This window comes from Sycon ciliatum, chromosome 5, assembly GCF_964019385.1.
Source record: "Sycon ciliatum chromosome 5, ocSycCili1.1, whole genome shotgun sequence".
Taxonomy (NCBI): Eukaryota; Metazoa; Porifera; class Calcarea; order Leucosolenida; family Sycettidae; genus Sycon; species Sycon ciliatum.
In genome coordinates, this window is record NC_088647.1 from 2,950,232 (window position 1) to 2,976,869 (window position 26,638).

A 26,638-nucleotide genomic window follows, 5' to 3' on the forward strand; every position below is an offset into this window, starting at 1 on the left:
TAAAACTTGGTGAAATTCTAGCCTGGCCGTTCTTCGGCGCCCGACAGTACTGTAGTCCAACAGTCACCTGTCTGACGTCAAGGGTCAGGGACATCATCACCGTTGAGTTATGATCTACAGCAGAATCACAATGCGTTGTGTGTTTGTGTGTGTGTGTGTGTTTGTGTGTGTGTGTGTGTGTTTGTGTGTGTGTGTGTGTGTGTTTGTGTTTGTGTTTAATCCACTTTGTCTAGATGTGATTCTAGCCGATGATATAGAGTTGTCGTGTCTTGTCCATCGCGATGCTCGTCTGTAAGTTGAAGCCAGCTGTTTGCCCTTATAAATTAAAAAATTAATTTCACGGTTCACATCCGCCGTGGGAACGCCACCACCCTCTAGGATCAAGGCGCAGAGCGCCTAAACGGTGGGAGGTGAGTAGATCAGACCCACCACCAAGTGGTCAATGACCGAAATCCCATTAGCTGCATCCATGTTTGCCCTTGCGTAAGCCTTAATCAGAAAGCGGTTCCGGAAAACTGCATTCTGCGAGACATAAACTTCCTGTCGTGTTTCAAAGCTGGCCAGGGAACTACATTCCATGCTGAAGTAGTTCATGTGCTGTTTGATGTGTGGGTGTGGGTGTGGGTGGGTGTGGGTGTGTGTGTGTGTGTGGGTGGGTGTGTTGAGGGTTGTATTCCTGATGGGTGGAAGGTGATGTTGTGCAAATTTCCTTGTGGTATTCTACTACTGTATTCTCCTGCTCTTGTTGTCCATGTAGAGTGGCACAGTGTCGTCTTGATCGCCAGGGTGCTGGAGAGTGGACGGTGGACAACGCAGCAGTTGCACGTCTGCAGATGATTGTGCACAACACAACATGCTGTATACTCCAACTTACTGTAAGTGTGTGCACAGTGTTCACATTTGCAGTGTTCACATTAACAGTGTTCACAGTAATGGTGTTTCACATTAACAGTGTTCACATTAACAGAGTTCACAGTGTGCACACATCTTTCTTGTGCTGCTGTTTGAAAACTGCATTCGGAGCGCTTTTGGTATCGAAGCAGATCCCGCCGTATGCCGCAAGCAGTCGCAAGGCCACTGTCGCAGAAGTCGACCAAAGTTCAACTGTTGCGCTGTGCGACGCGCGACATACGTAAATGGAGTACAGTTTTCTACCCTGAGTGCATGTGCATAGGGATGTCACAGAAACTTAAAAGATAGTGAATCGTGTGTCGCGGTCTCAGCTCGTCGCCTGTGGCATTTCGTATCCCAACAAGTGACATTGTGAATGGGTCTTGAGATTGTTGTGTCTATTGTAGAAACTAGAAAACGTTCAACTTTGTATTTCCCCGTGCTCTTGCTGTGTTTAGGTGGTTAAAGAGACCGATGGTACTCGCCAGGTTGTGGGCAGCACAGCCATGGATGTCTACACTTGCCTGAACAGCGGTGAGTGAGTGTGGGTGTGCGAATGGGTGCGGGGTGGGTGGGGGTGGGGGTGGGTGTACTGGTACGTGTGAGTGAGTGTGTGTGTGTGTGTGTGTGTGTGTGTGTGTGTGTGTGTGTGTGTGTGTGTGTGTGTGTGTGTGTGCATGTGCATGTGCGTGTGTGTGTGTGTATGCACTGTCATGAATGGACATTGGAGGCTTCTGGGTTCTGACCGGTGGGTTCTATAGCGCAGAGTGCAAATGTAGCCAACAGCTCTAAAACTACACTCAAACGTCTCTTATCCATACGCCTCAGATACGGGCACGTCTCTCCACTGGGCACTTTCAGCTTGAGTTCCTATAGTACAAATGCTTCGAATTTGGTTTCTTTTACTTTGTCCCTGTATGTGGAAGTGCTTATTTTTCACTGCCAGCCTATGTAAGTAGTTGAGTTATCCTGAGACATGGGCAAATCTGAGATACGGGCAGTGCCCGGTCCCAAGGTGCCCGGATAAGAGACGTCCGAGTGTACTAGTTGGTGTTCGGAAGCGTCGCCTGGCTCAACGGAACAGCCGTGGTAGATGATACTCTGTCCCCATGAAGAATAGGACATGCATGCTGGTGGGTAAGTTCAAATTGTAAGAGGTAGTAAGATTAAGTTTAGCACCGATTGGCTGGGAAATCTGGTAGGGGACGTAACTATGTTCTGTAAGTTGGTAGCGTGGCAGAAGCTTAGGAAGCACCTGTACCGCTGGTGTTGGTGGTCTGCGATGTCGACGTTGAGGTCGCCGAGCACAATGGTGTGAGCGTCCATCGAGGTGTTTGCTTCGATGTTGTCTACCATCAACGGTGTTGAGCAAGTCCTGGCAAAATGTGACGGGGGATGAAGGGGGTCTATACGTGCATACCATGTTCAGGGGATGGAAACGGCTTCCATATCTTGGAGGATATGTAATTGTCTGTGCTTAAGTTTGTCATTGATGTAGATACATACACCGCCTCCTGTCTTTAGCTTGCGGTCTCTTCTGTGTACTTCGTAGCCAGGCAGTTTGATTGAGCCGTCAGGGATTGCTGTTTTAGCCATATCTCCGAAATTGCTAGGACGTCAATTTTATGTTTGAATAGAATGTATTGAACTTCATGCAGTTTACAGATATTTAAATAGGCAATCAGGGAAGATGCATTGAACTCCCAACACAACAAGAGCACAGTAATTTTAGTTATAATTCATACGTTACAATATTAACGTTATTGATACCTGACCGGTTTCTTCAATTAGAATGCTTCATCAGAGGATGAAGAATGAGGCAGTAACCACTACGCCACTAGCTTATATACACAGTAGGCTTGGATTGGCATAGTGTGAAGAGGAGAGAGTTGCTAGTCATGTTGCACTATGCACCAGTAACTGAGCGTGTAGCAATGCAGTAAAATAATTGTCTTGGTGCAAATGTGGCTAATACAAATGTGTAGCGTGAACCTTAGGAAAGAGCTAGGTGAAAAGTTGTAAAGCTGTCCAAAGTCACTGGACCATAGGGTTGAACTAGGTGAAAGTTGTAGGTTTGTACAAATGTTTTTGGTCGGTTCCAGCAATTTCTGGAACCAACCAAAATGCAGAGCAAGTGGCATTATCCCACGAGTACGAGGGGGATATCGTCGAATATTTTCCCGAGTACCAAAGGTACGGGGAAACTATGAGAGATACGGTATACCCAGAGTGCGAATGGGATAATGCATTTATCCCTCCGGCGCGACTACACAACCCTACCTTGAACCACGTGCATTCATGAAGTGTGGCGGCAACTGTTTGAACCTGTCCTACAATAATCATCATGGGGGGTTGTGTACTCTTGGAAGCCATCCATTGCCATGTCAGCACACAACCGCAGCATTCATAGTGTCGTAAGGTGTCCATCTTATCATATTCAAAATGAATGGTTGTCGATCATGATAGCACAAATACAAGTGAGACGGAGAGAGTAAATTACCTGGAAGAATAAGAAACAATTGAGAAGATTTAGAAGATGAGTATATAATGTACTTGTACTGTGTACAGGTACATGTTGAGTATTTCGGAAAGAGATCTTGAAGGCTATATACAGAGGATTTCAACAGAACTACACATAGACTGCAGACATTAATGGAAGTGATTGTGTATTGTAACGTTACCAGCGAAAGATCCAGACAGCAAGACCACACCTTTGCCCTCGGTTGGCATGTGGCTAATAGGTGCGGCCACTTCCGTTCTGCTACTAGCGGTGGGAGCAGAGCGACTTTCAAGCTGTTGTAGCTCCTCTCCGGTGCAAGAGGCAATCAAGTCGTCAATGTCACAGGTAGGCCGAGCTGACGAAGCACTCATTTCCCGGTCAAGTAGGCGAGCAGTAGACAATTTCTCAGCTTCACTCGGGTTGGAGTATGCCATTAGAGATTGTGCATTGCGGTGGCCTGTTGTTCTCATAATGAGTTTCTGGAAGGACAACTCCCGACACATCGATGGGAGACAAACATCTCCCGGCACAACAAAGGCACAGTAGTTAGTTTATAATTCATACTATTACAATACAATTGATGAGACCTGACCGGTTTCTGCACGTAGAGTGCTTCATCAGAGGAGCAAAGTATGCTCTGCCGTAAGAGTTAACTAATTGCAAAAAAACCTGCTTGGTTCTTCTAAAGAAAATCTGAGAATCAGTGAAAAAGTGACTGCTTCAGAAGGGAGCGATAATTTGCTCTGACAAAGTGCGGATGGTATGTAGTACAGAAAACATACTGTTTCTTCTTGTGCACCGAGTCTGTAGTTTTGCCTACAAAGACTTGCGCTTTGGGTTCCACGGCAATGAATAGTGTACATTCCTCTGCTGTTGCTGGCGCGTCAGATCGTGGCTGACATATAACTTACAGGTTGCCCGTTTATCCTTGCGCAAGTTTTGTTTCGCATTAGGTGAGCTTTCCCCTTGCTGTGAGGACAGCGCGTACAGGGCGTGGTGACTGAGCAGTGCTAGCGCTGGCACTGGCAGAATACAGGGCGTGGTGGCTGAGCAGTGCTAGCGCTGGCACTGGCAGAATCAGTGGAATCTGTAACGCGGTACCTTCTCCCTTGAAGTCGCGGAACTAGAATTATGTCGTCGCGTTTCAAGTCGGGAGCACGTGCTGCAATGAGTGCGGGCAGATCTTCTCGTGCGTGTCTTCTTTTAGGCTGCGAAGTATGACATTGTTGTCGCGGGTGCGCAGATCCGCGATATCGTCAACCATGTCACAGATGTCATTGCCGGTTATGGCCGCAGTACTGCATGAACCCAAGCCGGTCCATAATGGCGTAGATCTACGGGGTCCCAATTTGGACAAGTGGTCGGCGCCAGCTTCAGCAGACATGATGGCGCCAAGCTTCTTCTCCATGTTGCTCATGGCGGACATTACAGCCTCGCCTGTTTTTGCGGCAATCTGGTCTACTGTCTTGCGCAGCTTCTTGTTTTCTGCGCTGATGCGGCTGATATCTTCGCACTGCTGCTGGGCGCAGTCCTCGAGATCACTGATGCGTGACGCAATCGGCGCCAGCAGACCTTCCGCCAGTGTTTGTATTTAGCGGTTTACGACTTGTTTCAATTCTTGTTTGAGCTCTCCCAGTACTTACTGACTGTAGTAGGGTGGATACGTGCTGCTGGGATTCACACATACAATGGTCACTGGGTCCTGGGCCGGGGTCTTGGGTAGCAGCATCTCTTCCTGACTTGCAGGCTGCTTTACGTGTCCCTGACACGGTCCGCTCATCACTTTCAATGCTCGGGCACAAGCTCTCGCTCGGGCTCTCGGGCTTTCTTTTGGTGGGCTTTGCTCTAGGCGTCGAGTCAGTGCTACTTTCTAAAAAGTCCGGGGACTGTCTCCCACCATGACCAGCATGGGTGGGAGAAGTAATGCGACGGACAAAACTCTTGACTGTCTTCGACATGATTCAACAGAGATGTTGAGTACGAAAAGGACAACGACATACTCTCCAGAGCCAACAGACAACGGGAACAGGTTAGGTCGAACAACATTTATTGGGGAGACGAGGAGACGGAGACCAAGACGAATGGAACGACTACATTGTGGAAGAGAGAGACAAGAGAGAGAGAGAGAGAGAGAGAGAGAGAGAGAGAGAGAGATCAATTGAGAACGGCAAGATAAAGGGCCTGGGTAGCTATGGCAAATATGGGAGCGCAAGTAGCTACCCAGGCCAACGGAACAAAAGATGCCAAAAGGAGACAAAAGGTGAGTACGACGTAGTATGGGGTGCATGCAGGCCAGCTTGGAAAAGGTTGTACGGGAGGAGGTACCTAACAGAGACATGCATTTATTGTTTCCATACTGGATTCTCCACAGTCCTCAGCCTAGTAATCTACTTGCCTGCATGATGATCCTATCCTGACTTCTATGTCAGGCCGTAGTCTAAATCGAATGACTTGTGTGTGTGTGTGCGTGTGTGTGTGTGTGTGTGTGCGTGTGCGTGTGTGTGTGCGTGTGTGTGTGTGTTTTGTGTGTGCATATTTTTCAGTTGAGAGTTCTGATGGGAAGATCGTGCTGCAGCTTGGCCCGGTAAGATATCTCGCGGCCAGTCACAGCAAGCAGTGTTTAATTCCCGTAGCTATGCAGAAGACGTTACTTCAGTAACGTCTGGCGCTAGCCAGGGTCCACACAGCTTTAATTTGGTGTTTGTTTGTTTGTTTGTGTCACGCCTGGAGCTATCCCGTATCTGTCCCGTATCTGTCCCGTATCTGTGACTACAAAGGCTCTACAGGATTGTACATAACAGCTGGCCACAATATTTGCTGGCTCCCGTATCTGTCCCGTACCGTACCATCAAACACAGCTGGCCACAAACAGCTGGCCACAATATTCGTCGTATTGTGTATACGACTTCCTGATGTATAGGGAGAATTTCTGGAAAGAGATAGGGAGACGAGGAGGAAATGCAATTAGAATGGACGTTAGTTGCCGAATAGGTGATAGGATGCGTCAGCAAAAACATACTTTGGAAGAGAGATCCCGTCGTCTCCAAAATAAGCGTGAACGGGCGAGTCAGCGCCGGTCACAGGAAACGTCGGAAGAGAGATCCCGTCGACTCCAGAACGCCCGTGATCGGCAGAGTCAGCGCTGGTCCCAGGAAATATTTCCATCAGTTCTAACAACATGCACGATGAGCTAAGCAACAAAGCATAGCGTAGGGCCCTGAGCTTCCAAGCTCTCTCGTTCTTTCTCTGAAGGATTGCCACTTATCATGGTACAAATACAGTAGTTGTGTCACTAACTGTATTCCATATTGCACCACTTCAACACTGCAGCAGATGACCATGCCCAGTGCTTCACGCCTTGACTTGGGTTGGCTTGGTAACTGGCCCATGGACAAAGCCCAACACAAATTGTACTGCTCGTGGTTTGGGCGTGAGGCTCGTTTCGTTTGCGAAAAGCAAGTCTGATTCGTTGACTTGAAGCGAGCGCAGGGCTCATCATATGTGAGAAGCTGAGACGCCGTGTACACTGTATTCCTAAAACAGAACTATGTGTGTGTGTGGGTGGGGGGGGGGGTGTTGTTGTTGTTGTTGTTGTTGTTGTTGTTGTGGTATGCTTTATTTATAGTATGCCTGTTTTCATTCCCACTATAAATACTGTATGCAACAACAACACCACACAGGCACACACACACACACACACACACACACACACACACACACACACACACACACACACACACACACACACACACACAGTTCTGCTTTAGGAATGCAGTCAACCTCATGAATAACAACAACTCATGAATAGTATCACTATCTTCAGACCTACTATCCATGTGACTGCACACTTCCAGCCTTGTAAATCACGACAACTCTCGCAAATAGCAACACTTTCGCATGCCCGATCGAGGGCTGTTATTTGCAAGGTCGACTGTATGTTCTTGTGGCCAAGAGTGCAGTTTACGTAACGGCCGAATCTGCGATAACGTCCCTTTCTTGTTGTGCCTTGAAATGGGTGACATGATTGGTGTTTGGGCATCAGTAAGTGTGTGCCTGTCTGTCTCTCCGTGTGTCTGTGTGTGTGCACGTCTGTGTCGCTTGCTTTGCAGTCCCTATCCCATGAGGATCAACACACTCCTCTGAAGCGAGACATGGACATTGGCAACAGCAGTGTGAGTGGTCTTGCTTTTGTGTTATCACTGGACAGTTCAGGGACTCAGGGAGGTGTGCAGTGGTCTTGCTTTGTGTTATCACTGGCCAGTTCAGGGAGGTGTAGAAATGCATGAGAATGAGAACGCCATGTGAGCATAGTACTGTATAACATGTATTTTTAGGTGTGGTAAAATGTCAGTGCCAGGGACCTGTCAGGTTTCAGGTGTAATGTAGAATCAGGTAACCAGCGTTCCCTGCACATACAGTGCATACTCCAGTGCCATGTTATGCGTTATCTAAATTTAGGTACCTGGTTTCTCTACCGAAATTACCGAAATTTAAGTTACACCGACAATAACGTGATACTGTAATTTCACAAAATTTCGGTTTACTTTTATTTGCGGTACTTTCGGTGTATCTGCTTCATACCTAAAATTTCAATACACCGAACAAACACTAACACGCATAATCCAATAGGGAACAGTTTCTCTGTACCGAAAATTTCTGTTCACCTAACCTGGCCTTTTGCCCTCTTACCGAAAATATTGAGCACCGAAAATTTCTGAAATTAGAGTATACAATATTATGATACCCACACCTCAGCAAGGTCTGCTTTCTCACTAAAGCCAAGTGGTCGGTTCAATGTCGAATGGACTGTGTGTTGTGAATGTCGCATGTCAAGTAGATTCAATATTGTTGTGCATAACTGTGTGTTGTGTGACAGGGTGACGAGGAGGACATGGCCAGCAGTGGCCCGCCCAGCGGCCCATCCAGTGTACAGCGGCCTCTAGCCAATACGAAGTCGGTGAGTATGCATGAGCCGTGCCATCGCACCGACAGCACCGGCTCAAGTCCACGACTCGGCGGCCATGTGATGCGCACATCCAAGGTGGCCAGTGACACGGACGCATGCGCCAACCACACGGCCCATACGGCCGAGTGGTTTTACTGCTTCGTGCATCAAGTATGTATACCATTGCTTAGATTGCGTCGTTAATTTTAGTCATATCTTTTGTGGGTATGCTTGGATTACATCATCGCTTCAGTATATGCTTGGATCATTGTATCATTACCTTAGATTGATGACATCATCTCCTGTGCTGTTTGTCCATGCTCCATTGTGCTCCAATGAGTTGCTATTGAATCTGGGGTGGTGATTGTGGCATATTGAATATCTATTAACCAAAACCATAGAAGAACCGTCAAGTGTTAAGTCAGTCGGCAGGAAGTGCGAGTTCCGACGTTCGGAGCAGACACTTTCTTCACTAATCACCGCCGATGTCTCAACATCTTTCGTAATAGAAGAACCTGTAATAGATGAATTAGAGAGAACATGATTGTGTGGGTGGGGGTATGTATGTGTGTGTGTGTGTGTGTGGGTGGGGGTGTGTGTGGGTGTGTGTGTGTGTGTGTGTGTGTGTGTGTGTGGGTGTGTGTGTGTGTGTGTGTGTGTGTGCACATGTGTGCACATGTGTGGGTGGGCGCACATATGTGTGTGTGTGTGCGTGTGTGGGTGGGTGGTTGGGTGCACGTCTGTGCATGTCTGTGCACGTGTACACATGTGTTGATGTACTCTGTACTGCAGAACGCCCTGTGTCGGGATTTCAAGCATCACTTGCGTACGTTTCAGAACTGCTTTATGGTCAGGTGAGTCCCCGTGCGCCCGTCCCATCCTCTGCACGTATTTCCAAATCCGTGCTCGATCGCATGTCACTTGCCACGTGGTCTTCACTACCCTGAGCTTACCACCATGCTCTCATGTACTCTGTATATAGTAGTACAGTGTGGCTCACTCATTCCCTGACTACTTGCTACAGAAACAAACAAACAAAACTCAGTGACTGATATAGCTGTCAGTTCTAGTGAAGTAGTGGTTGCGACTTCGGCGATGATTTGTAAGAAAGGGTTTGCTCCCCACACCGGAGCTCGCGCTATTCCGCCGTATTTACTTGACACTTGACTGACTCACGACTGCCATCCAGAGCACGCGAGAAGTCCATCGAACCTTCGACTCGGCAAACCTGCAAGAAAGCACCACTCCCTGCTCAATACACAGTGTTTCGGGGAATTCACCCCTCATCAGTTGAGCTTGAGTAGGCTGAGGAAGATTGTGCCTGAAGAGCACCACTTATATAGTGCTCTCCAGGCACAAACATCACCAGGGATACAAACTTACAGAGACGCTCCGCTTCCAGCGCGATAAACACCTCGTGAACACCAGATAGCAGCGTGAGTCAGTGTCGCTCCTGGACGGTGAAACAGACGTCGAGGACCCTCGGTCATTCGCAACGCTGTCACCTCCAAACCAACTAGTCGCAAGCCCGCGCTGGACACAACAGTACGAAGTAGTGGTTGCGACTTCGGCGATGATTTGTAAGAAAGGGTTTGCTCCCCACACCGGAGCTCGCGCTATTCCGCCGACTTTACTTGACACTTGACTGACTCACGACTGCCATCCAGAGCACACGAGAAGTCCATCGAACCTTCGACTCGGCAAACCTGCAAGAAAGCACCACTCCCTGCTCAATACACAGTGTTTCGGGGAATTCACCCCTCATCAGTTGAGCTTGAGTAGGCTGAGGCTGTGTATTGAGCAGGGAGTGGTGCTTTCTTGCAGGTTTGCCGAGTCGAAGGTTCGATGGACTTCTCGTGTGCTCTGGATGGCAGTCGTGAGTCAGTCAAGTGTCAAGTAAAGTCGGCGGAATAGCGCGAGCTCCGGTGTGGGGAGCAAACCCTTTCTTAGTTCTAGTGAATTGCGCTATGAGGAATCGAGGGGTGGTGACCAACGGTGTCAGTTTCCTTTGCATGCTAGCGTACATACTTCAACAAAAGTTAACTCCTTAACATGTGGATAAAGTCATGAGGTTTTGTTCTATCTATACTTTCTCCACCTGCTCCCAGTCCCGTGTCGTCTCCACACTTATACAATGGGCGACGATAACCACATTTTGAAGACTGTTTATTACAAGACTACTACGGAAACACAACTAGACATGACGAACTCAAGATGAAGACTGCTTTTCACACAGTATCTACAGTTTAGTACATATCAAAGGGTCTGGGCGGGGAGAGGGGTGCTGGAGTCGGGGGGGGGGGGGGGAGGGTGCTGGAGTCGGAGGGGGAGGGGGTGCTGGAGTCTGGGAGGGGGGAGGAGGGGGTGCTGGAGTCGGGAGGGGGTCTTCTAACTAGTAAAAGCTCTCTCTCTCTCCTCACTGTCTTGTAGAGAGCTCATTGATCAGTTGACTACGCACCGACACTTCGAGGACAGACAATCTGCAGTGGCTTTCCTGCAGACAATGTTGGTAAGTAGTTTGATGCAGGCATTGTGCTGATACATAGCAGAAGTTGTCAGCACACACGCCCAGCTGCCTGCTGGGAGCTCACACACACACACACACACACACACACACACACACACACACACACACACACACACACACACACACACACACACACACACACACACACACACACACACACACACACACACACACACACACACCGTACCCTACTCATTCCTGCTTGTCACACGCCAGTTACATGCATGCCGTGTGTGTTCAGAAGATCCCGAAATCTGAACCAACGTGTCACATGCGTGATTGTGCTGTACTGCTACTCATCTGCTTCTAGTATGCTTGCATTCGTGGTGCATTGACCGTAGACTTGAGCGGTCAAGTGCTTCTGTCCTTTTCGCGCACGTTTGCGGATGCACCGGGGCTTGTACTGTGCCGCGCTGTGCTGTGCTGCGCTGCTTTTGTTTAGTGCCTGGTTGTTGGGCTTTAGACTAGGTAGTGCGAACAGGTGCTTTCGGAGTTCATGTAGAAAGTTCAAGGTTGTTGCTCCTTCGAGTCGTTTTCCGTTGTGTGTGTGTGTGTGCTTAGCCGTCAACGACTGACGAAGGCGTTATTCACCCAGTTGGCGGAGAGGTAGGTTATGTACAGTGTTAACCATGTAGTGTTGATACTGTTGTATTTCTAATTTCCTGTTCATTTCTCGTGTGGTTGTTGTTATTGTATATGTTTGATCTCCCTCATGGAATATGGGTGTGTAACTGACATCATATCCAGTCATTAGAGAGGTTCCGCATAACGTAATTACGTTAGTAAAAAACGTAGTCGATCTACGGAAAGTCTTACGTAAACTGCACGCGCATCTGTGTTCCGCCATACGGAGTTTTCAAATCACGTAGCTGCCCTTGGCAACTCCGAACGCGGCAGTGTACGACCAGATCGACCTGGGGAGAGAGTCATAAATTTGTACCCCAATCCACTTTCGGACCAGCTACGTTATCAGAGCCCTATCTACGTACTCTACGTAGACAACTTTCCGTAAGTGGAGTGCAAACTCGCGAATTCCCGGGCTTTTCCCGCCCACTAACGTAAAGCTGCTCAGCTTTACGGAGTGCGGAACCTCTCTATTGATGACGAAGATTTGTCTTGCTCTCTCTCTCTCTCTCTCTCTCTCTCTCTCTCTCTCCCTCTCTCTCCCTCTCCCTCTCCCTCTCCCTCTCTCTCTCTCTCTCTCTCTCTCTCTCTCTCTCTCTCTCTCTCTCTCTCTCTCTCTCTCTCTCTCTCTCTCTCTCTCTCTCTCTCTCTCTCTCTCTCTCCCTCCCTCTCCCCCCCCCCTCTCTCTCTCTCTCTCTCTCTCTCTCTCTCTCTCTCTCTCTCTCTCTCTCTCTCTCTCTCTCTCTCTCTCTCTCTCTCCCTCTCTCACACTAACTCACCTCTTTTCTGCAGAGTACAAGTTTAGATGACAAGAAGACCACTCTTCGTTTCTATGCCGACGAGATGACCGGCACTGGAAAGAGCATGAAAGAGTGAGTTAGCATAGTGCTGATGTGTTGAACTGTCACTAGCATACTCTCAGGTCCTTTCCATGCTCCTGCCCCAGTTCTATCACGTTATGGTGTGTCTATAGATCATACCATCAAACTGTCGAATCACCACCAACAATTTCAGCGCAGTACAGTACTGTACTAGTATGTAAAATTGCATGTGCATGTGTATTTGTGTGTGTGTGTTTGTCTGTTTGTGGGTGTGTGTGTGGGTGCTGTGCGTGTGTATGCTCTCGTTTGGCCCAGTCGTAAGTACAACATCCCAGGCTTCTCCCATGACGAATCAACCACTGTCCATTGGCAGAAGTGGGTCAGTCGGCGTGATGGTGGAGGTGATTTGGACGTGGTAAGGGAGAGAGTGTGTGTTAGTGTAAGATTGTGTGTTAGTGTAAGTGTGTGTGTGTGTGTGTGTGTGTGTGTGTGTGTGTGTGTGTGTGTGTGTGTGTGTGTGTGTGTGTGTGTGTGTGTGTGTGTGTGTGTGTGTTCATGACCATCGATGCAACTGGTGAAGGTATGCTCTGGGAAGATTATAAATGACACCATACCTTGTACACTCGTGCTTTGAGAATGATCCATAGATTCTCCACAACGTCGCCTCAACACACTCTCCCCTGGCTTCAGTCTAGAATTAGCATGCCACAACTATCATCCTAGCAGCATGCATGATTGTATGGGTATTCTGAATGGCAGCGGTGTACAGTCATGTATTGCAGACTATGATTGTACATTGGTATCATTGGTATCATTGGTATGATTGGTATCATTGTGTTGCTGTGCCCTATTCTCAGAACCCCATGGATAGTAAGTCCGACAAGCTTATCAAGCGTAGCTTTGAAGCAGCCAAAGAAATCATCATGTAAGTCTAGGCAGGCATCTCCCTGCACAGAGTGACACTGGTCACTGAGTCTCTATCTACTCTAAGAGTTGAATGTCAAACGAGTCACAAACTTGACAAAGTCTAACATTTTAACGAGAAAACAAATTTGTTAGCTCAAGAAACGTTACACGTCTGCTATTCCTTCTTTCCTCTGTACATGTACTGGAGGAATACAAGGCGGATGTGTTAAGGCAGGGTCTTTTAACTTTGCGCCACCTTGTGGGGAAATTGCAAAATCGTCCCGTCAAACTTTCAACTCTTACAGTATTGTATGTACGCTAATGTGGGCCTGCAGATAAGTCTTGTGTATTCCATGAATTCCGCTGTAGTGTTACATCTTGGTCATGTGACTAGATTTGTGTAGAAAGTAATCATGTCATGTGGACAGTGGAACCAACATGGCTGACATCATGTGACCCATAGATGCAGGGGTTGAGTGGAACCAACATGGCTGCCCTGCCCCATGTGGTCTTGTGATAGAGGTGCTGTAACAGCTCCATATGGGTGCATAGAAACAACTACAGCACATTACTAGTAGTCCAGTGATGACATGTATCATTATACCCTTTGAAAACCAGTCTCTGGCTCCATGCCTCTTGTAGCTGTCACCTTATAATACTAGTATCTCATGATCCTGTTTGTTTGCCATGATTCAATGTATTGATCAGTGTGTTGTGCATGTTGTGTGCGTGTGTGCGTGTGCGTGTGTACATGTGTTTATGTGTGTCTGTGTTGTGTGTGTGTATGCACTGTCTGGTGTATGATGAAAGGCGTAACAAGAAGAAGGATGGTGACATTATGCTGCCACAGGTGCATTGTACCATCTCCTTCCGACGAGGTACAGTGTTTTGCTGCCGCTGCTGCTGCTGCGCTGTATACAGCCTTTATACCTGAGCTGGTTAACTTAGGGGGTGTTCGTTTTTGATCTACAGAAATCAGGGCCTGCTGGAGAGCCGGGTCAGCCGGGTCACCCGCCCGGCTGGGGAACTGCACGACCTGGCTGAACAGATAACACCGGGTCCAGTCAGACCCGGCTGAAAAATGTCTCAAACTGACAATGGATTCCTAAAATACCGGTATTTTACGACTCGCGGACCCCATCTGTTGGACAGTGTTGCAAATCTAGCGCAACCGTACACACTATAATATAATGACTATGTACACAACAGTCTACAAGCGACAGAAACTCGACTAGGGTCAACCGGGGTCAACTGGTTCGAGCGCGATCTGGTCAGCGGCAAGCAGGAAGTCAGGACATTCAAAGTCGATGGGGCAGGCGGTCAAAAGCGTAACTTTGGCTATAGCTTTTGACACAGTTGCAAGTTTTCAGCCCACTGGTGATTTGGACGATGGAGCCCGCAGCGAAGAGAAAAAGAACTCACGCTTTCCAAGACTCTTGGAAGAAAGGGCGACCCTGGCTGGACTACGACTACGCCAGTCCATCCATGTCATGCGCTTTGTGCAAGACGCATTTCCAGTCGGCTTGGCCATGCAGGTGATGCAGTGGCAGGAAGCAGCCACTCCACAAGGTGCTGCAGCCCCCCCCCCCCCCCCCCCCCCAGTGCTCTATTATGTGAACATGTTCGTCATGCTACTAGCACTAATTAGAAAACAGAATTCCTTTTTTTCAAATTGTTAAATCAGAATCCAATGGAACTGCTTTACATTCTTCACGTAATGTCGTTTACCTTCTACGTTCGCGGACTTTGATAGTTCGCCTTGTTCTCTAAAATTTCCGATTTCCGGTAATAAATTCGCCTTTCTGTTTTCCTGCGTTTTGAGCAGGCTTTTTGGTTGTTTTTCTGCCGGATGATCTGACCCGACTTGACCCGGCTGGCCTGCATGTGCCAGGTACACTCTGACCGGGCTGTGTTGAATGTCTAGAGCAGGCCCTGGAAACTACTTCTTTCGGTAGAGGTGTTTGTTTTTTGAAAAAAATTCTACTCAAAAGGGTAGATTCTACTTTCCTCTACCGGCTCTACCAGGTAAAAGTTGGTAGAAGCCGGTAGAAGTTGGTAGAGCTACGGGATTTCCAGCAAGATCAAGGATTTGTACACAACTCCATACAAAAAAGAAACATTTCACGTACACATCGTGTAAACTACTAAATCCGGTAGAACAACGTTCGTGCACTTAACTCTACAATCTACCTCTATCGGTAGAGTGACTCTACTCGACTCTACCAGGTAGCTAAAAACGAACGCAGCCTTTGACTGTGCATGAAGATGTGCGAAATTCAACATTAATTTCCGTTTCTGAGGCTACTGGTTGGTGTGAGTGGATTGGTGGCATTCACTTGCTGCCGGTGTACATGATTGTCTTGTCTCTATCCCTTGATAGATACATGTAGTATAGATGTTGCATGTTACATGTTTGTGTTGTTGGCGTGTGCAGCTGAAGGTTTAGCATTGGACTTGGATGAGGAAAACTCAACATTTGATGACTTCTTCCCCTACCATGAGGTTGAGGTGGGTGTTGATCAGGAACATGGCTTCATTGTCTTGGAAGTGTATTGTGTGAACATGGCGTCATCGTCTTAGAAGTGGATTGTGTGAACATGGCGTCATTGTCTTGGAAGTGGATTGTGTGCACATATTCTGATAACAAGAGCGTAAGGAGTTGTAGCTCAAGACACGTCCTCGCTTCAATTGGATGGGTTACTGTAGCGTATCCGTAAGCTGATGTGTGTGTGTGTATGTGTGTTTGTGTGTGTATGTGTTTGTTCATGTGCATGTGTGCATGCACATGTGTGTACGTGTGTGCTTGTGTGTGTGCATGTGTACGTGTGTGTGTGTATTTTTTGTTCGTTTGTTTGTTTGCTTGGCAGGATGAAGAAGAGGATCTTCCTTTCTTGCAGCACAGGGGTGTAGGAGTGAGAATATCAAACCCGGCTCCTGGAGTCAGAGGTTAGCACACTACCACCTTGTTTGGCTTGATGGTTTGTGTGTGTGTGTGTGTGTGCACGCGCGTGTGCATGTGTGCAAGTGTGTGTGTGTGTGTGTGTGTGTGTGTGTGTGTGTGTGTGTGTGTGTGTGTGTGTGTGTGTGTGTGTGTGTGTGTGTGAAATAGTCACTTCAAACAGCTGTGTGGTGAATACCAGGCTAAAAATAGTGGCGGTCAATTCGTCAGCCTTGCAAGCTGTTGAATGGTGTAATTCCAGCACAAGTTGCTATGTCTAACATAGCTGTTCGCTATCATCGCTCCCGCGATGGGCATGTCTGAGGTCTGAGGTGTGTGTGTGTGTGGAAGTTCATGTGTGTGTGCTGGTTGTCTTCCGACCATGCTCACAATACACATTATTATCGTTCATATGGACTATATTCCAGGGTGTGTAACTTTGTTGTGGGGAATTATTTTATCTGATGATCGAGATTGCTTAGCTGTGCGTCACTTGACTAGTCCTGGTTACTCTATTGAGCTCATTGTTCGTTCTTTTAGGAATGAGCATTGAGCCGGAAACGTTACAAAAACACCTTCTGTGTACGCTGCATTTGAAATATTTAAACCATGTTTTGTTATAGTGAAAGGTTTCCCTGCGTGCTGGTTCACTATGCTGCCTGTCACTCATCCTCACTTTCCCCGCATTTTGTGTACTGTGTGCCGTGTGCTGTGTCCCATGCCTTGTGTGCTGTGTGCTGTCCAGATAACAACGCAGCTCCAGCAGCAGCCCATGTAAGTACTCACACTGACATGCATACAACATGGCACTGACAAACTAATCATAAAGATGCATGTCGGTCTGTTCTAGAGCCCCCCCCCCCCCCACATCCTGGGATTCTCAATGTATAGCCTTTGATTGCACACTTGCACAGTCTCCTCGTGTTTGCTAGATCTTTACATTTCTTCATCTGCATCATATTGATGCTTATGATTACACTCGGAGCAGCACATGTTATCAAAAGTTCCAATAGTTGAACTTTCCTTTCACCTAACACATATACTGAGAAGGGTGGTGCTCGTTTTGGTCACACCTGCTCGTTCATCAGTGATGGTGTGCTGTTGACACTCCTGCAATCTCTGTGTGACAGCTAAGCCAGTGATGTGAAAGAGACACGCCGCAAGAATATACTTGGAAGTAGAACACTTGTTCGTTCGATGGCAAGATTTGAGATCGATGGCAAGATTTGAGAGAGTCCGTTTTGAAGAAAACATGATTTGTTGCATCCCTTTAACTCTATGCTGCACTGTGTTTGTTGTATGCTCTTTGCTCTACTCGCATGCATGTGTCACCAGGCTAATATGCCTATGATCAGCCAGCTGATGGCCGACTCGCTCATACAACAGCAGCCGCCATCCATGACGCAAGACCAAGTCATCTCTCTCACTGTCATGATCAAACGTGAGTGACGCCGAGCGCTGTCTCCCGCTCCCTAACCATGCAGTGCCCTCTCATGTCACATTGTGCTAGCATAGCACATATTGCCATAGCTATAGATAGATCTTTGCAGGGTGGTGGATTTCCTACGGATACTGAAACTTAGTCTAAATGAGTCTCAAGCGAACCGTGATTTTTTTAAATCATTATGACAGCTTATGCCAATACTCGGTTTGCATAGCAGAATCAGGCAGAGCCTAGTCAAGTGTCGTTTCTCTCTCTCTCTCTCTCTCTCTCTCTCTCTCTCTTTCTTTCTCTCTCTCTCTCTCTCTCTCTCTCTCTCTCTCTCTCTCTCTCTCTCTCTCTCTCTCTCTCTCTCTCTCTCTCTCTCTCTCTCTCTCTCTCTCTCTCTCAAGCACTGGTATGTGTAGTTAGCGCACAGCAGAGCCAATCCAGGCAGCAAAGCAGAGGTTCCTATCATTTAAAACGTTCTGTGTGCCTTTGCGTACGTTCTTCACCCGTGTGAAGTCCTCTGCTGATTTTAGTTCAAGGATCATAGTGCTGGCATTTACCATTGGTATTGAGCCTACTGTACTTTGGTAGTTGCGAGGTATCTATTTAACTAGTATGTACATGACTGTACATGTCTTGTTTGTGCTCTATTCTTGCTCTTTGCAGAGGGTAGAAACCTGAAACCGAAAGGAGGTGAGTTGCCGTCAGCAAACGATTCCAGCATAGGCCAATGTGACCGGCGTTGCTCTCCCTGGTTTATCTATACACTGTACTTGTATGTATGGCAAGTATGCCACCGCCCCCGCTGTGCAGCAAGCATCTGATGGTTCTGTGGTATTCAGTAAAAAAAAGAAAGAAAAGAAAAAAAGAGACCTGTCTAAGGCTACCACCGCTCAAGGGACCTTCAAAGTGTGGTGTCTGTGTACAGCTGGTCTCCTTGTTCACTGGGTCATGTGACCTGGTCTCCTTGTTAGGCCTAGCCCAAATTTGCCGGCAATTCTTCCAGCAAAATATCGAATTTTCCAACGAAAAGAAATTGCTGGCAAATTCCGAGCAAAATATCGAATTTACAGAGGATCCGGGTGTGTTTTGGCAATTTTATTCAAATTTCTTTGGTTTCATTGGGCCAACGTCGTGCTGAAATAGCTCGTGCAGGTTGTCAGTGGTACATAAATTTGAAATCATGCTACCAAATCCGTAATACTGACACCATTATAAGTTTTGCTTTCCTCATCAGAGTCACCATCCACTTTTACCAAAGTAGACGGTTCATTCGAAGCCATTTTTGCCACAAAGCAGGAGCAAAATGGAGCAAAATATCGGAAACGAAAGGCAATGCCGAGCAAAATATGGAAGGTGATCGGGCAAAATATGCCGGCAAAATATCGAAGCGCCCCGAGCAAATTTGGGCTAGGCCTAGAAGGAGTCACTGGGTCATGTGACCTGGTCTCCTTGTTCACTGGGTCATGTGACCTGGAAATAACAGTCATGTCTCGGTCCTAGTTGTGGCCCTTCTCTATGGCAGATGGTTGTCCTATCAGAGTGGTCATCTTGACAGGTTCTACTGCATTCTAGTCACACAAGTACAAGTAGCATGACAGTGAACTACTTGTAGAATAAGTTATGCATGGTTCAAATGTCTGGTGTTTGGTGTTAGCGAAAACTTGTGCAAAAGTAAGCCCGGTTGTGTGTGCTTGGTGTGAGCAGATACATGATGTAATGATTGTGTGGTGGGTCTCCTAGCTTCTGTGCTTGGTGTGAGCGGATACATGATGTAATGATTGTGTGATGCTTGTGTCTCCTGTACTCGATCAGGTATGTGTGATGCCTACATCAAGGTGCGCGTTGAGAACGAGAAGGTGTATCGCACCAAGACAATCAAGAAGTCTGCAACGCCGGTGTGGTACGTCGCTCGTGTTATGCCCTAGCAACCAGACATGTACTTCGAGTATGCCCTAGCAACCAGACATGTATGCCCTAGTTGAGTCATGGACACAATGTGTGTTCTTTTTGGAAACAGAGTTTCCACTGCCTGCACAGTCTGCAAGACTTGAACCAGAAACACATATTTTGCTGAACGTCAGGAAATTGAAAAAGTAACGCTTTTCTCCTTGGCATATCTACCAATGTGTCAGTGTGTTGCTCCCCAGGCGCGTGCCCCGTATGGGTTCCTGGGTGCCCGGAACCCCCCCTTTTTTCACTCAAAATGCAGGATTTTGCTTCATTTTTTGAAATTTTTTCGGGGGGAGGCCCCCGAACCCCCCCCCCCTTTAAGGGCATCGGCGCACACGCCTTCTCCCCCCCCCCCCCCCAGGGGAGGATCCCGGATCCCCGGTTGTACCACTCCTCACTGCCCTGTGACGCCCCTAAATATGGCATGGGTACCCCCCCCCCCTTCAGTCAAGAAGACCAGTCAAGAAGACCAGTCTGCCTAGGTATCGTCTGTTATTCTAGTTTTTATAGTTTATGTATCGGCTCTTGGGGCTCATACTGTCCTTTTCTGTGCCAATTTCCCATGCGACCAGGGACGAGGAGTTCAAAGTGAAGATGATCAGTCGCCTGAACGGCAGTCTTGACTTTCAGGTGAAGGACTGGAACCCGATTAGCGACGACACGGCACTGGGATCGGCTACACTTTATCTGGATTCCTACTTTGGTCAACAGGACATCAAGGGTCTCATGTCTAAAACCGTACACCTGCCTCTGCAGCAGCTGCCTTCCAAGAAGCCCGGCCAAGGACAGTTGACGTTACGACTGACTGCACAGCCGGGCATCCGGTGACTGTGACACGCTGTGAGTACAATCACACACACAGCGACAACACATACACACCACTCTACTTGCAGAGCCGAGCTTGCAGAGCCAAGCTTGCAGCACCAAGCTTGCAGTGGAAGCTCCCACTACTGACGTCCAACGGCTGCAAGGTGAGTGTACCACACACAGCACAACCAGAGGCAGGCTCTGGCCCAGGCTCAACTGAAGTCTGGTAATAGCTATTGTTGCTATGTCTGTCTTTAGACCAGTGCGCGGCGATGCAGTATCTCACGTGGCTGTGCGCGCTTTAGCCATGCGCTGGATGAGTAACGTTTGCGCTGCTAGATAGCCTGTGCTGGAAGCAGAAAGGACGGACGGGGCTAACAAGTGCTTCAGTTGTGCACCATCACCAGCGTCGATGCCGACCGGAAGCGTGCAACACTCCATTCCGCAGAACACTCTGGCGGGCATCTCAGCTATGGCGGCAACCTCTGTATGCGCAGATTTGAAGCACAGTTGCCTCCGTACGCCGTCCTAGCTATCTTTACACGCATTTTTGAAGATCACCGCGCCACCTCAAGGTTCCATGCTCATGACATTCTGCTGATGACCATAGCTGGACTCACAGTAATTGCCTATCATTCCATATTTATATTTTATTTTTTTAGCTCTGAAACGTCATATATGTGCCAAGCACTACCTGGCTGGCATGCTTCTAAATCTTTCAGAATATTTATTATTTACGGTGCGCTCATGCTCAGTGCCTGTAAAACCCACACAAAATATCCGCACGCAACTCATACATTCACGAAACACACACCGACAGCGTCAGGAGTCAATGCTGAGGATCATAATAATTTGAAAATTCCTTTTCCAGGCGCTCAAATTTTTGTCTTTTTATTGAATTTTATTCCCACTTGATACCAGCTAGCTGCATATGTGGCCAGTGCCGGGCCGTTGTAACCATGGTGACTATGATAACATGCGTAATGCCTGTTTATTAGTCTGGAATTAGTTTATCTTGCGCTGCACAGCTCCCCAGTCTTGGATGGATCTGAGGCTGAGTCAGGCAACGTTCAACAGTCTGAATTTATAGTGTACGTGCGGCGCGTGGGTACACACACTCTGTGCGTGTGTGTGTGTGTGTGTGTGTGTGTGTGTGTGTGTGTGTGTGTGTTAGGGATTCACTGGCCGGAAAAATCCGCTTCAATCAGCTGCTTGGTGTAGACCAGGCTAAAATTAGTGGCGGTCAATTCATCAGCCTTGCAAGCTGTTGAATGGTGTAATCCCAGCACAAGTTGCTGTCTAACATTGCTGTTCGCTATCATCGCTTCTGCGATGGGCAGGTCTGAGGTCGTGCACACATGTGGCAGATGGCTCCAGAGTTGTAGAGGTTCAGCTGTACACCGCTCTCCCGTCTCTGCTTTCAATCCGTCATCGGCTGCGCCATCTACTGCTGCCAGCACCTGTTAGGATCCCACTGTACAACATATTCACCTATGCAGTGCAGTGCACCCCAAGAACGTTGTTTCCAAGGGGTTAGCTGCGTTCTTAGAAACAATCCGTACTGGATCGTATGTACCGTAAAGTACCGTTGATCCGCCCCCTCTCTAATTCCCGCCCCCTGTTGATTTTCTCCTTGTGAAGCGACTTTGGCGTATACAACGAAATACGATGTTGAACCGACGCATGCACTGCTGTACACAATACTTGCCAATCCAGGATCAAAATGTGCACAATCCAGCACATTGAGTCTGATCCTCTACGTTGTTGTACATCGTACTGCACTTGACAGCCTTGATCTAATTCCCGCCCCCTGCCGAAAACCCAGCTGGGAAGCGACATGGCGTGGGGGCGGATCAACGGTACTTTACGGTACTTCAAAGTATCCCACAAGGTGCCAGAAATCCAACACCGCCGCCGTAGGCTGTGGTGTTCTTAGCATTTCAGGCTGGACGTTCTTGGGCTCCACGTTCTTCAGCGCGCGACTCTACTGTATGCAGTGCAGTGCAGGCCAGGCGGAACCGGTACGGTTGGTCAGCCCATCATGGCCCAACCAACCATTTGGCCACCAACGTGTGTTTACTGCTGAAGAAAGAGGTCATGTGTCTACCCTCCATATCATACACAAACTGTATGTAAGGCTAGGGTATACCCTCCATATCATACACAAACTGTATGAAAGTCATGTGTATACCCTCCATATCATACACAAACTGTATGTATGAAGGACTGGGCTATGGCCGGACCAATCGAAACCTGCTTCCACCGGTCCTGCAGTCGATATATGCGCTTCAGCCAAGGCCACGTTCATCATCATTTGCTGCAAGAAATGGCATCACCACACAACAGCATTGGAACAGGACAGCAGGGCGCCTTGAAGCGACTCGTCCACCTTTTCGTGTTCAATGCTTTTTATCGAATGGAGGCATGCAAGGTCTATTGGTCCTATTTTTCAAAGATCTGGTAAACTCACAGCTACTGCAACAGCAAACGTAATGCGGATGGCTGTCCCAGGAGACATGGACAGTAGTTCAATACTATTGTGGAAGGAAGCATTTGGTGATTTTTTCATCATCATCATCATTATGGGGAACAGCCTCTTGTACGGGCAAAGCAAATGTGCTTTACATATGACAATATCTAATACAAAAAAATGATCAAAACACCAACTTAAGGCCAAGAATCTGAAGAAAGACTCAATCCTGTGTTGCCATAACAGGAACTGAAACCCAAAACAAATCTAAAAAGATGGCATCGTCATCATCATCATCATCATCATCATCTTCGGCGTCGGCATTATCCTACGTTCACAGGGATCAATCTCTTGTTATAAGTGATCAAATAATGTAACTTCGTAAATGTATATAATAATAAAAAGAAAAAGACGAACAGCTCGCATAGTACTCAGAATTGAGCCCTACGCATCTGTGAGGTATAGACTTCTGTGTATTGCGAATTCAAATATATCGGAAATGCGGAAATAGTCCTAGATGTGTTTTGTTTTCAGTACATGTACTGGCAGATCGCTACATTGACCAGAGTGTGTGATGGTTGGATGGTGTTTCATTCATCGCTCGCCATTGTTCCTCCAGCCAGAGCTGCATGTTCGGTCAGTGTCACTGTGTGGGACTCATTGCAGTGTAACATGCTCAACGGTCGATGGTTGTGTCTTGCAACCGCACAGCATGCTCAACAGTCGGTGGCTGTGTGTTACAGCATGCTCAACAGTCGGTGGCTATGTCTTGCAGCATGTAGCATCGTCAGAGCTCGCCCTGTACATCTTGCATTGGTAAGTTTGCGTAGGCTGTAGGTTGTAGATTGTAGGTTGTAGGTCAATGGTTGGCTGACCGTGGCAAGTACCAGGTTGGTAAGGCTTTCTGCGACTGTACACACGTCGTGACTGTTGCACGTGCTGCTGCTGCTGCTGCTGCTCATACGTAAAAGCTGGCCGGGTGGCTTTGACTGCGGGCATGCTGCGAGCTCTCAATCACATGCAGCCAGGCTGCCTTCTCTGTACCTGTATATAACATGCACATATGCACACACAGTGACACACACACACATACACACATGCACACGCACACGCACATGCACACACACACACACACACACACACACACACACACACACACACACACACACACACACTGTATCTGTATCTGTATCTGTATCTGTAGAGCCACTGCCACAGGGGTCACGTGGACCCCGGAGGGGCATCAGAGAGGAAGATGGAGCACGCAGCCTGATGACGCCGGAGATGGTGGGGCAAACGGAACCGGCGAGAACACACGCATACATGGCTGAACGAATTACGCTGCTGGGCAGTCGGGCGCGGGCCAGTCCTCGAGCACCGGTGACGACCGCGGCCTTGCACAGACCGAAAGCAGCGGGCACACACAGCACAGTGCGCAGCACAGCAGGCATCTTGCACATAGACTTGCCGGGGCTCGGGAGGCTGAGGCTGAGGTGCGGAACAGCGGTGAACAGCTAGACCACCCTTGCTGCGAAACCAACGCCCACAATCTCCACAGTGGCAAGCCCCTCGCTGCTCAGCAATCGGCTTTGCCCGCTCAACCACACATTTGTGGCGAGCACGATCTCCAGGGCGCGAGAATGACCGATTGCAATCCGCACATACCACTGGGTCAGGCTGAGGCACATTCTCCACAGGCTCGGCGTACATAGTCCGCCAGTCAGCACGGGACTCACAGGCGATAGGGTACCATTCCTTGGCGAGGCCACGAACTCTTAAGTCGGAGACAACGCAATCCTTCCAGCGCTTGCGAGGGCCATGTGCTGGGCGACACACACACACACACACACACACACACACACACAATTTCAATGGCTTGCTAGGTATACGACGAACACTGGGCATCTACAAACACCTACTGTGTGTGCCTTCATATTCAAGGAGGCCTTACAAGCAATGGTTACAGCATGCCACCCCCTCCTTTATCCCTCTCTCTCTCTCTCTCTCTCTCTCTCTCTCTCTCTCTCTCTCTCTCTCTCTCTCCCTCTCTCTCTCTCTCTCTCTCTCTCTCTCTCTCTCTCTCTCTCTCTCTCTCTCTCTCTCTCTCTTCTCTCTCTCTCTCTCTCTCTCTCTCTCTCTCTCTTTCTCTCTCTCTCTCTCTCTCTCTTCTCTCTCTCTCTCTCTCTCTCTCTCTCTCTCTCTCTCTCTCTCTCTCTCTCTCTCTCTCTCTCTCTCTCTCTCTCTCTCTCTCTCTCTCTCTCTCTCTCTCTCTCTCTCTCTCTCTCTCTCTCTCTCTCTCTCTCTCTCTCTCTCTCTCTCTCTCTCTCTCTCTCTCTCTCTCTTCTCTCTCTCTCTCTCTCTCTCTCTCTCTCTCTCTCTCTCTCTCTCTCTCTCTCTCTCTCTCTCTCTCTCTCTCTTTCTCTTCAAATGTGAAAATGTTGACCGGGTACTTGAAAAAAATGCATTGAGTGAAGGGTAAATTGGATGCTCTGGTTTTGTGCTAGAAATTATGAGACATTTTGGCCCTTATGGATATTTGACACTGGACATCTTTCTTACCTCCACCACTTTGTAGAAATGAGTCCTGTGGTGACTTGGACTCGACGGCAGATACACTTCGTTGATGCAACGTGTTGGCGTCATCAGCACCCATTGTTGACCGCAGCGCATGCAGCCAGCTAGCGTCGTCGGCTGCTGCTTTTCCAGCACCACTCCTGCCGCCGTCGTGATCGAGGGGCAGAACGTTGATGCAGCTTGCTGACGCGACGCGATGCGCCTGCTGGTCCAGCGAACGGCGTACGTCAATTTCCAGCCCCCGACGGACGGCGACGGCGGTGTAAGCGGTGGGACATGGTGCCTGGCTTGGTGACTCGTAGCACGGCGCTGTCACACTCAGCTCACTGTCACTCGGCGGGCTCAAGTCCAAATAGTTTAGCATCTGTGAGACCATGATTGAGAAACGAGAGGTACCAGGTTCAAGTCCTGCTTGGAAGCGGAAGGATTTTTCCAACCGTGCTGCGACCCACAGCTAATTGGGAACTCGTGGCCTGGCATGAGCAAAACATGGATGTGGCAAATGGGATTTAGGCCTTTGGCCTCTGGTTGGTGGATCTGATCTATCCTCCCCCACTGTTTAGGAGCCGCATCTGGCACCTGGTCATGGGGTGGTGGCGTCCTACGGAAGCGGAAAGGTGGTTCTTGACCAGGGAGTTGTACGACTCCTTGTTCTTGACCTGCCTGGTACGCGAACCCGTCGAATTTTTTTTTTTGTTCTCTCCACTCAATATAAGATATGGGCAAGAGTACATAACCAAGAGTGTGCAACTCCTATCTTGAGCTGCGATGGGTCCACCCACGGCGGAATTTTTTTATTGCATCATTCTTGGGCAGAAATATGATGAAGTGGGTATGCTTTCCCGCGCTTGATATGGGTAAAATGGGGGGGGGGGGAGGGTTGTCTTTGTGTATCATGCATACTGCTGAAGTATCACACAATTACGAACAGGTCAATAATGAAAATAAGCGAGAGTAATGGAGATCTAGAAGAGAGGGGGGCAAAGATAGAAGGTGTAGTCGCCTAAAAGTGAAGCTGTACCTTCTCTTCGCGTACGCATTGACGTTGCTTCCTGGACATTGTCTCCTTCAGCTTTGTGAATGTGGGTCGCGCTGCGGGATCAGCTTGCCAGCACCATTGCATCATGTTGTATCTGCGGAGGAGAAGAATCGGGAGCCGGAGAAAAGAGGACGCCAGAAAGGGAAGAAGAGACACGACATTTGTTTCCTTTGAAGTATGCACTGTAGAAGTCCTGTGCATGTACAGGTGTAGT

The 26,638-nt window shown here is 48.3% G+C and overlaps 2 protein-coding genes across 2 annotated transcripts in view; one reads left to right on the forward strand and one right to left on the reverse strand.

Moving 5' to 3' along the window:
• LOC135817181 (uncharacterized) overlaps positions 1 to 21,400 on the forward strand; it is a 49,159-nt gene extending 27,759 nt beyond the window's left edge. The window contains exons 23-42 of the mRNA XM_065330311.1: positions 234 to 291; positions 758 to 875; positions 1,350 to 1,425; positions 5,935 to 5,975; positions 7,501 to 7,563; positions 8,268 to 8,507; positions 9,129 to 9,190; positions 10,767 to 10,845; positions 11,425 to 11,469; positions 12,280 to 12,359; positions 12,624 to 12,723; positions 13,166 to 13,233; positions 14,025 to 14,092; positions 15,649 to 15,722; positions 16,082 to 16,160; positions 16,898 to 16,926; positions 17,488 to 17,593; positions 18,248 to 18,274; positions 19,397 to 19,484; positions 20,107 to 21,400. Coding sequence (XP_065186383.1) covers positions 234 to 291; positions 758 to 875; positions 1,350 to 1,425; positions 5,935 to 5,975; positions 7,501 to 7,563; positions 8,268 to 8,507; positions 9,129 to 9,190; positions 10,767 to 10,845; positions 11,425 to 11,469; positions 12,280 to 12,359; positions 12,624 to 12,723; positions 13,166 to 13,233; positions 14,025 to 14,092; positions 15,649 to 15,722; positions 16,082 to 16,160; positions 16,898 to 16,926; positions 17,488 to 17,593; positions 18,248 to 18,274; positions 19,397 to 19,484; positions 20,107 to 20,362 — 1,757 coding nt within the window. The 3' untranslated portion in view covers positions 20,363 to 21,400. The remainder of the gene's footprint in view (positions 1 to 233; positions 292 to 757; positions 876 to 1,349; positions 1,426 to 5,934; positions 5,976 to 7,500; positions 7,564 to 8,267; positions 8,508 to 9,128; positions 9,191 to 10,766; positions 10,846 to 11,424; positions 11,470 to 12,279; positions 12,360 to 12,623; positions 12,724 to 13,165; positions 13,234 to 14,024; positions 14,093 to 15,648; positions 15,723 to 16,081; positions 16,161 to 16,897; positions 16,927 to 17,487; positions 17,594 to 18,247; positions 18,275 to 19,396; positions 19,485 to 20,106) is intronic.
• Positions 21,401 to 22,699: 1,299 nt separating this feature from the next.
• Positions 22,700 to 26,518, reverse strand: LOC135816573 (fibroblast growth factor receptor 2-like; the record flags this gene model as incomplete). The annotated part of the gene is given in 3 exon segments (XM_065329766.1): positions 22,700 to 23,855; positions 25,371 to 25,749; positions 26,407 to 26,518. Coding segments are annotated over 3 exon segments (577 nt in total), but the record flags the coding sequence as incomplete, so codon positions are not given.
• Positions 26,519 to 26,638: the final 120 nt, after the last annotated feature.